The sequence below is a fragment of the Tripterygium wilfordii genome, chromosome 4 (genome assembly GCF_013401445.1).
Source record: "Tripterygium wilfordii isolate XIE 37 chromosome 4, ASM1340144v1, whole genome shotgun sequence".
Lineage (NCBI taxonomy): Eukaryota > Viridiplantae > Streptophyta > Magnoliopsida > Celastrales > Celastraceae > Tripterygium > Tripterygium wilfordii.
In genome coordinates, this window is record NC_052235.1 from 11,839,564 (window position 1) to 11,854,842 (window position 15,279).

Below are 15,279 nucleotides of genomic sequence, written 5' to 3' on the forward strand. Positions count from 1 at the left end.
AATACGCACTCAAGCATCTCTTCATGTTTTGGTACATATCAACAAATTAACTAATGAAAGCTACCAAATGGATTTATTTGCAAATAAAGGAGGCAATTTCATTGCATATATACATTGCCTCAATTTTTTTATCAAATCAAACTTAGTTGAAAGCAATTACAGTTGTAGAACTCAATAACATATGGGAACAAAAGCATAGTCGGAAGCTGGACCGCTTATGTGAATTTGTCCAAGAAAAAGTAATAACAACGAGTAATCCACAACTCTATCTTGTAAAACCATACCAGCTGCCAATACGGATTTATGCATAAAATTGTTGCGATTCCCAAAAGTACCACAATGTAAGACGTGGTAAAACTCACATTGAACACAAACATGTCCATGAAACTATCATTATCACGTTCACTAGGAAATTCATTCGTAATTGGCAATGCAGAATCAATTTCATCACAGCTGTTATTCAACGGAGGTCCACAAAGACAAGGATTTCCTTCATAATTACTTTCATCAAATGTCGCAAATTGAGCTTTCCTATCTAGAACCGGTCTTGACAAATTGTTGTGTACCAGGGTGAAAACTTCAATAGTGTTCAACTCGGTACGCTGTGGGGGAATTCTGTCATTCAAGTAATTATAAGAAAGATCCAAACTTTCTATGCTCTTTAAATTAGAGAATGTCTCCGGAATCGGCCCAATCAAATTGTTGTGCGACAAGTTTAGCGCTCTAACCCTACTTAAGTTTCCAAATTGATGGGGGATGTCACCACAGAATTGGTTGCTGGAGAGGTCTATCCTAGACATTAGATTAAGGATAGAAGATCTGTGATCAAGGGAAATGTTCTTGGTCACAAGCTCTATCACTTCTTGTACATCATTTGAAAAGCCATAAGTTGAATTGACATTTGAAAGAGAGTATACCAACCAAAGCACCAATCTCATTGCGTGAAAAAAGTGGAGTTGCATCTAAAAAGCCATTTTGGTTTTCAAAAGTCAAACTCCCTGAACAAGGATGCAAGTGACGTGAAAAATTGTTCAATGAAAGATCCAAGAAACTTAATTGCGTTAATTGGCATAACTCAATAGGAATTTCACCATGAAAATGATTTTCTTTCAATAGAAGAGCACCCAAGTTTGAGTGGTTCCCAACCCAATTTGGGATGGTGCCACTAAAGTCGTTATCTCTAGATCTGGAGTCACCATCTCAGTAAAGCTCATAAAAGCACTTGGCAATGGACCTATCAGCTTTTTTTGTACAAATGAAAATACTCTATATTTGTTACTTGGATGAAACAAGGTGGAATATTGCCAGAAGAATTGTTCTGCGAAAGATCCAAAACATGAAGATTATTTTGTTTGCATAATTCTTGAGGAATAGGACCCTCCAAGTGATTATCAGATAGATCAATATCGTTTAAATCTGATAACTTTGATATCCATCTTGGAATCCTACCAGAAAAAGAGTTATGATTTATATCCAACAATGATAGAGAGTTCATGGATGGGATATAAGGTATCTTCCCCACAAGCTTATTGTTATTTAACTATAAATACCTAAGCACACTTGAGTTGAAACTTGTCCGATGTACATGACCAAAAAATTTGTTGTTTGATAATTTCACGAATGATAACGAGGACTGCGAGCTCACAAACTGTTCCGGTATAGCACCCGAAAAATTATTCTTTGGAAAAACTTGTTGGAAACATGCAACTTGCGGAAGCGTATAAGGACCTCATAGACATAAACGATAGCTGGACAAGTTTCAAAAATTTCTTATCAAATATTAATCACCATAGCACAAACCATATATCAATTAATTGCAAGAAGATCTCCAATAATCAGGAACGAAGGATGGAGTCAGCGAGTTTGATACTAAGCTCAAACCTGCGGATCCTTCCACCGTATGCACCAATTCCCAAACTTGGATTGAGAGGGTGGTCTCTTTTCTCCAAGAACCTAAAGAACACAAACCAAAACTAGTGGAAACGATTAGAGAGTAGAGAGGTCAACTAGTGTATCAAAACTTGTTGTAACAAAACACACGCTATGTGTGTTTTTATAGGGTTCGGCCATACCTAGGGTTTTCTCCCTAGGTGGGCTGGCCCCTAAGCCTCTCCCTCTCCTAATTCCGGTCCGTTTTGGTTTTCCTGTATCTTCTAGTATTGGGCTTCTGGGCTACAGAGGGGACCAACTAGGAAAAATAAAACATGGGCTTCCTATGAATTTAATTATCTGCCCAAACCCATGGACATAATTATAATTCATAAATTATAATATATTCCACTAAAATATTATAATTGCACTCCCCGTTTTATCTCAAATTAAATTTGAGCCTTTCGTTATATTTGTTCATAAATTCCTCAAGTTAAGTTACAGATTCCCGTCAATTAAATATGCCATTGACATATAATATTTAATTGACATCTTTAAATATTTCCTTGATCTTACCGCTTAACTTATTTGAATGTGTCGGATTAATTAAAATCTACCTACAGGGTTTTGACACAATCTCAAATCCTATAAGCATTCTCAAGAGGGCATCATCAATCCATAATTGGACGTGAATTTTATTAACAGATTATTTTCCATCGTACAATTAATGTGGTGACCCAACTCACTTGGTGTTCGTTGGCTTGTACAAAAAGACTCACCCTTTAGTAAATCAAAGTCCCGTACATTAAATGCACATGTACCAATAATCTTTAATAAATTAAGAATATGAACAATTCTGTAACGTCTGTGTGAGTGTACAATTTCCATATAGTCAGACTGGGAAAATTGACTCACACGTAATCTTGATCAATACACTCCAAGTGTACTGGTATAGTAAGTTCAAGCTTTGTCGCTCTCCGTAACCAAGATAGGTATACTAAAATACTATACCACAGCCAAGCCGACGGTTTGTCCAATTCCGTCTTAGCTGTGATCGCTTACTTATATTCGATAGGAACTTATGAATTGATCTTCCGTGTGCAAGCTTAGACTCTACACACCAATTCATATACCATATAGAATAAAAGACACTGATGCCAATATGTCTTTTCTCATTTTAAATGCTAAATATATTTTATTCAAATAAATAAATCGAGTTTGAATATTACATAAAATAATGGCCTTTAGCATACTATTCCTATCAATCTCCCACTTCTGCTCAAGGCCATGACGACGTCACCTCTCAGTACGATCTCTCGTATCATGTGATACTTGTGTTCAATTTTCCTTTTGAATGAGCCCTTGGTTCTTTTGAATTTGCAACTGCTCCGCTAGTATCACAGTAAAGTGTAATAGGCGACAGAGCTGTAGGCACCACATTCAAGTCTATAAGAAAGTTTCGAAGCCACACTGATTCTTTAGCTGCCTCAGAGGCTGCTACATATTCAGCTTCCATAGTGGAGTCAACAATACAAGATTGCTTGACACTTCTCCAACTAATGGCTCCACCTCCCAATGTGAAAACATACCCTAAAGTTGATTTTCTAGAATCTTTGTCTGACTGAAAATCTGAATCTGTATACCCAGTGGGTATAAGCTCATCAGACTTGTAAACCAGCACATAATCTCTCGTTCTCCTTAGGTACTTGAGTATGTGCTTTACAGCAATCCAATGTTCCATACATGGTTTAGACTAATATCTGCTAACTAGACCAACCATATAACATATGTCCGGTCTAGTACACATCATGGCATACATGAGGCTTCCCACCCGAAGCATATGGTACTTGACTCATTTTCTTTATCTCATCAACATCCTTAGGACACTGATCTCGAGATAAAGTGACTCCATATCTGTAAGGAAGAAATCCTTTCTTGGAATCTTTCATGCCAAATGTGGCCGGCTTCTCCCAAATCTTTCATTTCAAATTGACTACTCAACCAGACTTTAGCAGTAGATAATATAGCTACATCATTTCTGATGAGTAATATATCATCTACATAAAATACTAGGAATACCACCACAGTTCCATTGCTCCTCCGATAGACACAAAATTCATCGGGACATTGCTCAAATCCATAGGATTTTATGGCCTGGTCGAATCTTATATTCCAAGACCTAGATGCCTGTTTGAGTCCATAAATGGATCTCTTAAGCTTGCACAACAGGTGCTCTTGGTTTCTCACTACAAATCCATCTGGTTGTACCATATAGATGCTTTCGTCAAGACTTCCATTTAGGAAAGCTATCTTGACATCCATTTGCCATATTTCATAATCATAATATGCTGCAATGGATAAAAGTATCCAGATAGATTTAAGCATTGCTACCAACAAAAAGGTTTCCTCATAATCGGTCCCTTCTTTCTGAGTGTACCCTTTCGCAACAAGCCTAGCTTTGAAGGTTTGAACCTTCCCATCCACCCCCTTCTTTCTCTTGTAGATCCACTTGCAACCAATGGGTTTTACACCATTCGGTGGTTGTACAAGTTCCCATACTTGATTTGAGTACATGGACTCCGTCTTAGATTTCATAGCTTTCTTCCAAGATATTGCATCTTTATCTTGGAGAGCTTCTTTGTAGTTACTTGGATCAGTATCTTGTTCAGTTGGGAACATTTCATACACTTCACCCAATAGAGCATACCGACTAGGTAATCTAGTTACCCTCCCACTACAACGAGGCTCTATTTGTTCGTTTGGAGTATTTTGGTGTGATGATTCTATTCGATTTGTATCAGGATCTTCACGCTGATTTGGTTGATTCCCCAGCATGTCCTGATCATCCCTCTGAACAGAATCAATTAGGGATTCCACAATCCTCCCACTGTTATGTGGTACTGGATCGTTATCCTCAACTATTGTTTCTTGAGTTGTTTGGTTTCCTTGTGTTTCCCCTCTTAATTCTTCACGAACAATCTTACTTTTGGGTTTGTGATTCATCATATAGTCTTCTTCTAAGAATTGGGAGTTGGTGCTGACAATGACCTTCTGATCCTTTGGACTATAAAACAAACCACCTTTGGTACCTCGAGAGTATCCAACAAAAAAACATACTTCTGTTCTTGATTCCAACTTCCCAGTGTTCCCTACCAACACATGGGCCGGACTACCCCATATCCGTATATGGGCCAAGCTGGGCTTTCGTCCTGTCCATAATTCAGTAGGAGTAGTTGGTACTGACTTAGAAGGAACTAAGTTTAGAATTTAGGCAGCTGTTTCCAGGGCATAGCCCTAAAAGAAATTAGGCAACTCAGAAAAACTCATCATCGATCTTGCCATTTCCATAAGATTCCTATTCCTCCTTTCTGCCACACCATTTGTTGTGGTGTGCCTGGCGCAGTCAACTGGGATGAAATCCCCTCTGCGTTTAAGTATTCCATAAACTCTCCTGAGAGGTATTCGCCACCACGATCAGATCGTAGTGTTTGGATACTCTTTCCTAAACGCTTCTCCGTAACTGCCTTATAGCTTTTGAACATCTCAAAAGTTTCAGACTTATGGTGCTTTAGAAAAATGTATCCATACCTTGAGTAATCGTCTATGAAAGTGACGAAGTACTCATAACCTCCTCTTGCTTGGATAATCATTGGACCACACACATCAGAATGTGCCAACTCCAAACATTCTTTGGCTCAATACCCCTTGGCCGAAAATGGTCTCTTAGTCATCTTACCTTCCAAATGTTATTCACAGACTGGAAGTTCCTCAACTTCTAATGAACTCAAAGGTCCATCTCGTACCAGTCTAGTAATCCTGTTTAGATTTATATGACCTAAGCGTAGATGTCAAAGATAAGTTTGATTTCGTTTCGAAGTTTCCTTTCTCTTAGATGGCAAAATTGTTGAGTTACAATTCATTACATATAGCAGAATTTGGACTTATAATGTAAAGATTATCTACCAAAGTACCATAAAAGATTGAATAATGCTTGAGACCCCCAAAAAGTGACCCCCATTTAATGTGAAGTGTTGGATATGAAGTGGGTCCTACATGTGTGTTTTTAATCAATGGCTATTTTAATGCCACATAGATTTGGGGGACTTTTGGGGATCAAATTTTGGGGGTCTCTAGCATTGTCCTAACAGATAAAATGTTTATTGTACCTGATAACAATAGAGTTATCAAACTCAAAACAATATTCATTCAAAGCTAAAGATGGAATTGAAAGTAAATTTCGTCTCATAGCTGGTACGTAAAGACAATCGTTCAAACTTAAAGTCCTATCACTACTAAAACTCAAATGAAAAACGTGTACTGTTTCTAATCTTAGTTTTGTCGCATCTCCCAAAAGCACGTAACTCTCTTCCTTATTTGGTCGCCTGGTTTCTTGGAACCTCTGCAACGAATTGCAAACATGATTAGTAGCTCCAGTGTCTACACACCAAGATCCAGTAGACACAACCGCTAATTGTGTTTCGACAACAAATAAAAGATAGTTACCTTGAGTATTCTTGCTTAGCCATGTTTGACATTGCTTTTTCCAATGTCCCTTCTGGCTACAGTGAAAACACTTGCCTTTCGGCTTTTTCTCTCCACCTTGAATACCCTTGGAGTTGACTGACTTATTCTTCTTTTGAGTCTTTTTCTTCTTCTTACCTTTCGGTATAGTAGAAGATCCTTTCTCATTCAGATTGACCTTAGCTTGCTTAGGTTGAAGTTTTTTTGCTCCTTTAAGCTCATTGAGAAGTTCCGGCAAGGTATAAAGCCTTTTGTTCATGTTATAGTTTAGCCGAAAATTCTCATAACTATCATGAAGAGATTGAAGTACTATATCGATCTGGCTTTCACCATCAATATCAGCACCAAGTACTTCGAGCTCATTCAAAAGACTCATCATCTTAAGAGTGTGCCCACTTACATTGGGTTCTTCCTTCATTTGGGTGTTTAGGAGTGTTTTCATGGCAGTTTGTCTTGCGACTCTGCCTTGATCACCAAACATCTCCTTTAGGCTATAGATGATGTCATATGCACTTGTCATATTCTGGTGTTGTGTTTGCAACACGTCTGACATTGATGCTAACATGTAGCATCTAGCCATTTCATCAGCCTTCTTCCACTTCTTGTGAGCACTGCTTTGCTCATCTGTGGCACCCTCCTCAGGCAATTCAAGGCATACTTCAGTCAACACAAATTTATACTCTTCAGAGGTGAGCACAATATCCAAATTTCTTTTCCAGTTGACATAGTTTGTTCCATCCAACTTATGGTCTTTCATTATAATAGATAATGGGTTGAATGAAGGCATTTTGAAAAACTAAAAAGTGACATATTCAGAAATTAATTTATGACATACATGATTTGAATTATCTAAGATTGCACCCATAATCAATCATATAATTCGTTAACAATCAAAACACTTTAGCATGAAATTTCCTATCTCGATGGGAGAATAAATTCCATGCAATTTAGTTCACATTAATTTTCATTATCAAGACAACACGCCCTGTCAAATGTAAATTTAATTAGTCAACTTGCTTTGGTCCTATAAATAATGGTATTGATTTCGATGGGAAATATTTCCATAATTTATAGTTAAGTGTATAACCATCACTTGATCATAATCTCACCATCTTCATAACATTTATTCCGATGGGGAAATAATTTTATAATAAGTGACTACTCATTATGACTATCAAGAAAACTAATAATATGAGATATCTGTAATCGAAAATTTCCGATAAGGAGGAAGGTCTAAGCCAACACGTATTTTCAATTACATCTCTATTATATTTTCTTACCAATAATCCAAACTTAAAAAAATATTTCCGTAATTCCAAAACTCCTGGAATTGAGATAACTTAAAAAATGCATTGACCGGAATTTACGCATTTTGGTATCACCACCCAAAACCGAGATTCGTTACGGATTTTCTCCATGAAGTGAAACCGTTATCGCAGCACCATATGTTTTCAATTTAACGATTAACAAATCTAGCAACCAGGTCGTTCCCAGGAAAGAGGGCGCTTTCTGAAAAACGGCGAGCAATTAAGTAACCTCAATCCTTGACAGAACTTTCGAGACATTGCATTGTTAATCTTAAATTAGAATACTTAAATGCATGGGTCGGAATAACACACTTTGGTTCTGAAAAAGAATCTTAAGTTAAAAACGGATTTTTCCCAAAATAATACCGTAGTCACATTTAATATCTCAACTTTCCAAATTTTATTATTACATATTTTTCTTTGAACCAATGATGGAGACCGTAGGGTGATGTGTAACCCTTCTCCCACTTAATATTTATTTTTTTGGGTGATTAGTATTTTATTTTCCATGTTTAGATAACATCCATAAATAAATAGGAATCCTAATCTAGCATGACATTTAATTACAATCATACATGCAATTAAAATAAGAGACATAGTTAAAATAGGAAACCAAATCAATCAAGAGTCATAGCTATCATGGTCTTCAATCAAGCCCGAATCTCAACTTGATTAGGAATCCCCGTTTGGAAACTGCTCGAAATACTGCTGCCCGTACTGCCCGAACTGCCCCTCGCCCGCTGCCCAATCTGCCCTCTGCCGCCCACATCTGTCCTTCAGCTTCCGGCGGTGACCGCCGGCTGTCGGATGCTTTATAGCAGCTGCTGCCAGCACTTGCTGCCAGCGCTTGCTGCCTGCGCTGGCAGCAGCTGCCTGTGATGGCAGCAGTAGCAGGCAGCGGCAGCAAGGCTGCCGGTGTCCTTCGTCTCTTCGTTTCTTCATCTGCTTTTACAAAAAAAATCCTAACCTCCTTCAAACCGGAGTTCACAATCTAAAAATTCAATTTACAAAAATTCCTTCTCCTTTATTCGGAGTGAACAATTCTAAAATCATAATTAAAAAAAAACTAGACCATGATAGCCAGAATTTCAGCCTGCAAAAACAAGTTAGCAATAACACCGAAAAACATAGATTATGCTAACAAATTAAATTTGATAAATTTTTGAATTTGTTTAGCATCGATTACGTATCTATGACCGGCTTCGATACCAATTGTTGGTAACATGCAACTTGCGGAAGCGTATAAGGACCTCATAGACATAAATGATAGTTAGACAAGTTTCAAAAATTTCTTATCAAATACTAATCACCATAGCACAAACCATATATCAATTAATTGCAAGAAGATTATATACCTTGAGATCTCTCTGATTTGATCTCTAATAATCAGGAACGAATGATGGAGTCAGCGAGTTTGATACTAAGCTCAACCCTGCGGATCTTCCACCGTATGCACCAATTCTCAAACTTGGATTGAGAGGGTGGTCTCTTTTCTCCAAGAACCTGAAGAACACAAACCAAAACTAGTGGAAACGATTAGAGAGTAGAGAGGCCAACTGGTGTCTCAAAACTTGTTGTAACAAAACACACACTATGTGTGTGTTTATAGGGTTCGGCCATACCTAGGGTTTTCTCCCTAGGTGGGCCGGCCCCTAAGCCTAAGCCTCTCCCTCTCCTAATTCCGGTCTGTTTTGGTTTTCCTGTATCTTCTAGTATTGGGCTTCTGGGCTACAGTGGGGATCAACTAGGAAAAATAAAACATGGGCTTCCTATGAATTTAATTATCAACCCAAACCCATGGACATAATTATAATTCATAAATTATAATATATTCCACTAAAATATTATAATTGCACTCCCCGTTTTATCTCAAATTAAATCTGAGCCTTTTGTTATACTTGTTCATAAATTCTTCACGTTAAGATACCCGTCAATTAAATATGCCACTGACATATAATATTTAATTGACATCTTTAAATATTTCCTTGATCTTACCGCTTAACTTATTTGAATGTGTCGGATTAATTAAAATCCACCTGCAGGGTTTTGACACAATCTCAAATCCTATAAGCATTCTCAAGAGGGTATCATCAATCCATAATTGGGCATGAATTTTATTAACAGATTATTTTCCATCGTACAATTAATGCGGTGACCCAACTCACTTGATGTTTGTTGGCCTGTACAAAAAGACCTCACCCTTTTGTAAATCAAAGTCCCGTACATTAAATGCACATGTACCAATAATCTTTAATAAATTAAGAATATGAACAATTCTATAACGTCTGTATGAGTGTACAATTTTCCATATAGTCAGACTAGGAAAATTGACTCACACGTAGTCCTAATCAATACACTCCAAGTGTACTGGTATAGTTAGTTCAAGCTTTGCCACTCTCCGTAACCAAGATAGGTATACTGAAATACTATACCACAACCAAGCCGACGGTTTGTCCAATTCCATCTTAGCTGTGATCGCTTACTTATATTCGATAGGAACTTATGAATTGATCTTCCGTGTGCAAGCTTAGACTCTACACACCAATTCATATACCATATAGAATAAAAGACACTGATGCCAATATGTCTTTTCTCATTTTAAATGTTAAATATATTTTATTCAAATAAATAAATCGAGTTTGAATATTACATAAAATAATGGCTTTTAGCATAATAGTCCTATCAAAACTGAACTTACATTTGTTGAAATTTGACCTTGTAACTGATTGTGGGATCTGTCCATCAAAGAAAGATTTGGATTGGGATGAGATGAACATGGAAACAAGCCCACAAAGGAGTTATCTCTCATCGAAATCTCCTCCAATCTTGTGTTATTTTCAAACAACTCTAGCGCAACACTCCACCAAAGTTGTTACCAGAGAGATCAATGAATCTCAAGTCGTACTGGTAGTAGAGGAAATTTGGAAGGTTTGCCTTATATTTCTTTGGTGTAGCACTTGGCAAACTCAACACTTGAAGCTGGAATTTTGGAGTCCAAGTTTGAAAGACACTTTCTACTATTAAGACATATTCCTAGCAGAGTAAACGCTTAAGTGTTATATCCGAGTGAGAGAGTGTCGATGGACAGTAGATTGGATATGGGAGTGGAGGCAATGTTGCCGTTGAGTTGATTATGGGAGATATCCAAGTACCTAAAAGATGACAGGTTAGCCAAACATTGTGGAAGTGTCCCCTCAAGTGAATTATAATGGAGATAAAGCTCCCGTTAAGTTTTTCAATTGGCACAAGCCTGCAAAGTAAATTATTTCAAACTTATATAATTTACAGAGCTACCTGTGGATAATAATGAGAAAAACAAACAACAGTGGTTTTTTAAGTGAAAATCAATATATAACCTTGCCCTGGTACGGTATTTCCAAGCCCATCGCACATCGGGGCGCTTAGAATTTTCAGTGAACCCAATGGTCCAATGCTTGAGAGTAAGTCTTGATAGAGAATAGAACCATCCAAGATCAACTCTTCCACTGTGCTTAAATTACCGAATGCTATAACATGAAGCAGAAATTATGTAACATTTGACATAACAAATACAAAAATGCACATACCTTGAGGGATTGTTGTTTGATTGAGATTATTAGATTGATGAGAACTCCCCTAATGATTGTAACACAATGCTTCCGTAGGATCCGAGGTTGTTTAGTCGAAGGATCTTAAGCTTGTCCAGAGTTATTGTACCTATAATTTTGAATCCAAAAAATGTTAAATCCTTTTAGTTTATGCTCTAACAAGTTTAATGGTTTTGCTTAAAAGCTTCATAGTGACTCGGTGTCAAAATGTGTTGCTAATATAATATGATTGATGCGGTGGGCTTATAAGTAAGGCCCGTTTGGTAGTGAAGGTTCGTTAAGGCCCGAGCCCATGACAGTTAGCTTGGATATTTTGGTGAACTTTTGTTCTTAGTTTCTTCTTTCTTAGTTCGAGTTCTCTACCCTCACCACAAGTGCTCGATCGATGTTTGGGGTCCTCCCCGTTGGTTTGTAATTCTCTTCCTATCTTGTTTTGTTTGTGTAAGCACCCTTGTATTGTACATGTATTAGGAACCATGGAAAGGTTAGTGTTTGCTGGAGATTAATTATATGTGGGTTTTGGTTTAACTATGATATATTTGTCTCCATTTTGGTGCTTGGGCGTGGTGTGTAGTGTATGAAACTTTGAGCTATCAATGATTTGTGTATTAGTCTTGCTGTTAGTTTTATTGAAGATGCACAGAAGGTGTTCGATTAATGGTCTGAGCTATTAATCTGCATCAGTTTGGTATCGGAGACAAGGATGAGCACTTGGGATGCCCGTGCTTACGATCCAGAGGCTGGAGTAGGCATGATGAGTGGGGGTCTGATCGACTAAGGCACAATCACATTCATGACAAGAGCACTGAGTGATACGAGCGACACTATAATCAAATTTGGTACAATCTATCTCCTAACATGTGAGCTGAGTTGTACAAACAACACAATGATCATCCTCAGTCTAATTTTGAGCGAGTTTGTTGGCATGAACATCAAGACATCGGGTATGATAGATCTTGCAAAATGGGCGCTAACAATTATGCCCGTGGTGATGGCATCAAGGTAGCATAATGAACCCGTATGATGGGGCTTCGGCTTCACGACGATAGAGCTGATTGCTATGCTCAACTTTGTGAAGAACGAACTAGCAAGAACGAACAACGGTATGTTGATTTTGGAAAAAATTGGTTTAAACTACCCCAAGGTAACAATGCAATTCCTGAGAACACTCAGGCGCATGATCAAGGACGAAGCTAGACTATTGCTTGGGGGTCAATTGACCCCCCTTGGAAAACTCAAAAAAAAAATCTAATAGACATATACACAAGGACGAAGCTAGACTATTGCTTGGGGGGTCAATTGACCCCCCCTGGAAAAGTCAAAAAAAAAACCTAATATACATCTACATATACATATATATATATATATATATATATATATATATATATATATATGTAGTCTAAATATGATTATTGTGACTAATATGGGCCTTTAGAGTTGATCAATTTATGTGTTTCAGTGTTTAAGTAAAAGCCCAAATGAATAAGTTATGAATTCATGTGTTTAAAACTATGGGCCTTAATTAGGTCAAGTAGAAGTCAAAAGTCCAACTTAAATGTTAAACTACAAGCCCAATTGAAGTTGGAAAAAAGGCCAGTTAAGAGTCACTTAAGACTCCATAGACTGATAGACGTGCAGGCGGTGCAGCCGAGCATATAGACTTGAATATGTGATAATTGGAGGCTTGGAGGCTTGGAGCTGTTGTGTAGTTGATGGGAAAGTGACTCCAAAAATACAGTCTCTAATTAAAATACTTCTCAAGTATCAGTACGAGGAGGACTTCCGTGCAATCATCTTCGTTGAGCGTGTTGTTGACTTGTTGCTGGCTTGCTGCTCTAGTTCTTGAGTGCAGACGAGAACTGAGAACACCACCCAGACGAGAACACAACTACACAAGTGGTGAGTGAGTCGTATCATGTGCCAACTAGCCTTGTAAAGTAGGAATCACTCTATTTCTTGTTCAATTTTGTGCTTATTGATTCATATGATTATTAGGGCTCAATTAAAGATCAAGCAATTTGCTCAAAGCCTCAAATTGGGTCATTCTTTTGGTAAGTCTTTGATTCATTTATTGTATTTGGTTAAAATTTCAATAGTTCTTAATTATTTGAATTTTGACATGTAACTTGTTAAGTTGTAATTTTAGAAAATCGTGTTCTTGAATCTTGATAGTTGTCTAGTTGAATGGTAATTGATTATTTGGTTTATTGGTTACACCCTTGTGAAAATTGGAACATATATACTAGAATTCAGAATTTTTAGTAAAGATTTGACTTCACAGTTCACACAAATGACACAATGCTATATTGTAATATTGTATTATGGATAATTGTATTCAGTTTGTAGGATTGTTGATAATTATGGATAAGTTTTTCAAAAGAAAGTCTATAGCGGGTGATTCTTCTCAATCTCATGCTCAAGACAAGTCCGCAATGAAGCAAAGTCGTGTGGAGATTGATTTAATAAATCTTCCTAGGGATCCAGGGCATCGACTTCCAATATGGAGTTATAATGCTAATGACAGAGAGCAAGTTCGAAGAGCATACCTTTTGAAGGACCCTACTCAACCTGAAAGTCATGATTTTCCACAAACAGAATTTGTGAATGTCTTAAGGAGGTTCAAGGCAGAGTGGTTTAAGGAATATAATGGTTGGCTAGAGTACAGCGTAGCAAAAGATGCTGCCTATTGCCTCTATTGCTATCTTTTTCGACCGCAAACTTTAAAGGGTGGCGGTGATTCATTCGTTGGTGAGGGATTCATAAATTGGAAGAAGAAAATGAAGCTTAAAGAACATGTTGGGAAACATAATAGTGCGCATAATCAAGCGAAGATGAAATGTCAAAATCTAATGAATCAGAATCTTACTGGAAGAATTGATGCGATGTTCACTGGAAAGTCAAATCAAGATAAAATTGATTATAGAGTTCGCTTGATTGCAGCTGTTGACTGTGTTCGGTTCCTTTTACGACAAGGGCTGGCATTATGAGGGAATGATGAATCTGAATGGTCAATGAATAGAGGAAACTATTTGGAGCTTTTTCATTGGCTTGCTGCACATAATGAAGACATAAACAAGGTTTCACTTAAAAATGCTCCTAATAATTCTCAGTTGGTTTCTTCTGATATTCAGAAGGATATTTGCATTGCAGCTGCAACTGAGGTCACTAATGCTATTATCAGGGATATCGGCAATGCAACTTTTACTATTTTGATTGATGAATCTAGAGATGTATCGACCAAGGAGCAGATGGCAATTTCTTTGAGATATGTTGATAAAAAAGGGGATATAATTGAGCGTTTTATTGGGGTTGTACATGTCGCCAATACCACTTCTGCTGTACTTAAAGATGCCATTGATCAAATGGTTGCTCTTCATAAATTAAGTTTATCAAGTTTGCGTGGTCAAGGTTATGACGGAGCAAGTAATATGCAAGGAAAGTATAAGGGGTTGAAAGCACTAATTTTAGAAGAGAATCCATGTGCTTTTTATGTTCATTGTTTTGCTCATCAACTTCAATTGGCTCTTGTTGATGTCGCAAAAAATCACTTCCAAGTTAAATTTCTTTTTGAAATTACTTTGAAGATCATGAATATTGTAGGAGCATCTTGTAAAAGGCAAGAGATACTTAGAGCTAAACAACATGACAAAGTTATTGAAGCACTCAAGAAAGGAGAGATAATTAGCGGAAGAGGCTTGAATCAAGAAATTAATTTGCAAAGGCCAGGTGATACTCGATGGAGCTCATATTATAATACTTTGCTTAGGCTTATATCCATGTTTTCTTCTGTTGTTGAAGTACTTGAAGTCATTATGGTTGATGGTGTTAGTTCGGAACAAACTGTTGAAGCATGCATGTTGTTGGAGGCAATACAGACATTTGATTTTGTGTTTACAATGCATTTAATGAAGAGTACCTTGGCCATTACTAATGAGTTATCACTTGCATTACAAAAGAAAGAGCAGGAGATCGAGAATGCCATGCGGTTAGTGTAA

General features: G+C 37.3%; 3 protein-coding genes across 3 annotated transcripts; 1 reads left to right on the plus strand and 2 right to left on the minus strand.

Annotated features, from left to right (window-relative positions):
- Nucleotides 1–215: 215 nt before the first annotated feature.
- LOC119996955 (receptor-like protein 15) lies at nt 216–3,610 on the minus strand. The gene is made up of 6 exons (XM_038843733.1): nt 3,439–3,610; nt 1,551–1,707; nt 1,266–1,445; nt 1,092–1,186; nt 918–998; nt 216–862 (listed from the first exon to the last, which is right to left on the minus strand). Exons 1-6 carry the CDS (start codon nt 3,608–3,610, stop codon nt 216–218), a joined length of 1,332 nt encoding a protein of 443 aa, XP_038699661.1.
- A 1,526-nt stretch (nt 3,611–5,136) lies between these two features.
- LOC119996956 lies at nt 5,137–7,177 on the minus strand. The gene is made up of 3 exons (XM_038843734.1): nt 6,518–7,177; nt 6,188–6,268; nt 5,137–5,163 (listed from the first exon to the last, which is right to left on the minus strand). The coding sequence occupies exons 1-3, from the start codon at nt 7,175–7,177 to the stop codon at nt 5,137–5,139; spliced, it is 768 nt and encodes a 255-aa protein (XP_038699662.1).
- Nucleotides 7,178–14,295: 7,118 nt separating this feature from the next.
- On the plus strand, nt 14,296–15,279 carry LOC119996957 (zinc finger MYM-type protein 1-like). Its single transcript, XM_038843735.1, has one exon. The coding sequence runs from the start codon at nt 14,296–14,298 to the stop codon at nt 15,277–15,279; it is 984 nt and encodes a 327-aa protein (XP_038699663.1).

Excerpts from the sequence above, each read along its gene's own strand:
- LOC119996956 (XM_038843734.1), bottom strand. The coding sequence starts at position 7,177 with ATGCCTTCATTCAACCCATTATCTATTATAATGAAAGACCATAAGTTG. Across the intron at positions 6,269-6,517 it reads TACCGAAAGGTAAGAAGAAG|AGGTTCCAAGAAACCAGGCG; the intron begins AAAAAGACTCAA and ends AATTCGTTGCAG. Across the intron at positions 5,164-6,187 it reads CAAAACTAAGATTAGAAACA|GGCTATGCCCTGGAAACAGC; the intron begins GTACACGTTTTT and ends AATTTCTTTTAG.
- LOC119996957 (XM_038843735.1), top strand. The coding sequence starts at position 14,296 with ATGAATAGAGGAAACTATTTGGAGCTTTTTCATTGGCTTGCTGCACAT.
- LOC119996955 (XM_038843733.1), bottom strand. The coding sequence starts at position 3,610 with ATGGAACATTGGATTGCTGTAAAGCACATACTCAAGTACCTAAGGAGA. Across the intron at positions 1,708-3,438 it reads GTATGTTTTCACATTGGGAG|TTGCATGTTTCCAACAAGTT; the intron begins GTGGAGCCATTA and ends CGCTTCCGCAAG. Across the intron at positions 1,446-1,550 it reads TTCAACTCAAGTGTGCTTAG|GATTCCAAGATGGATATCAA; the intron begins GTATTTATAGTT and ends TTTTTCTGGTAG.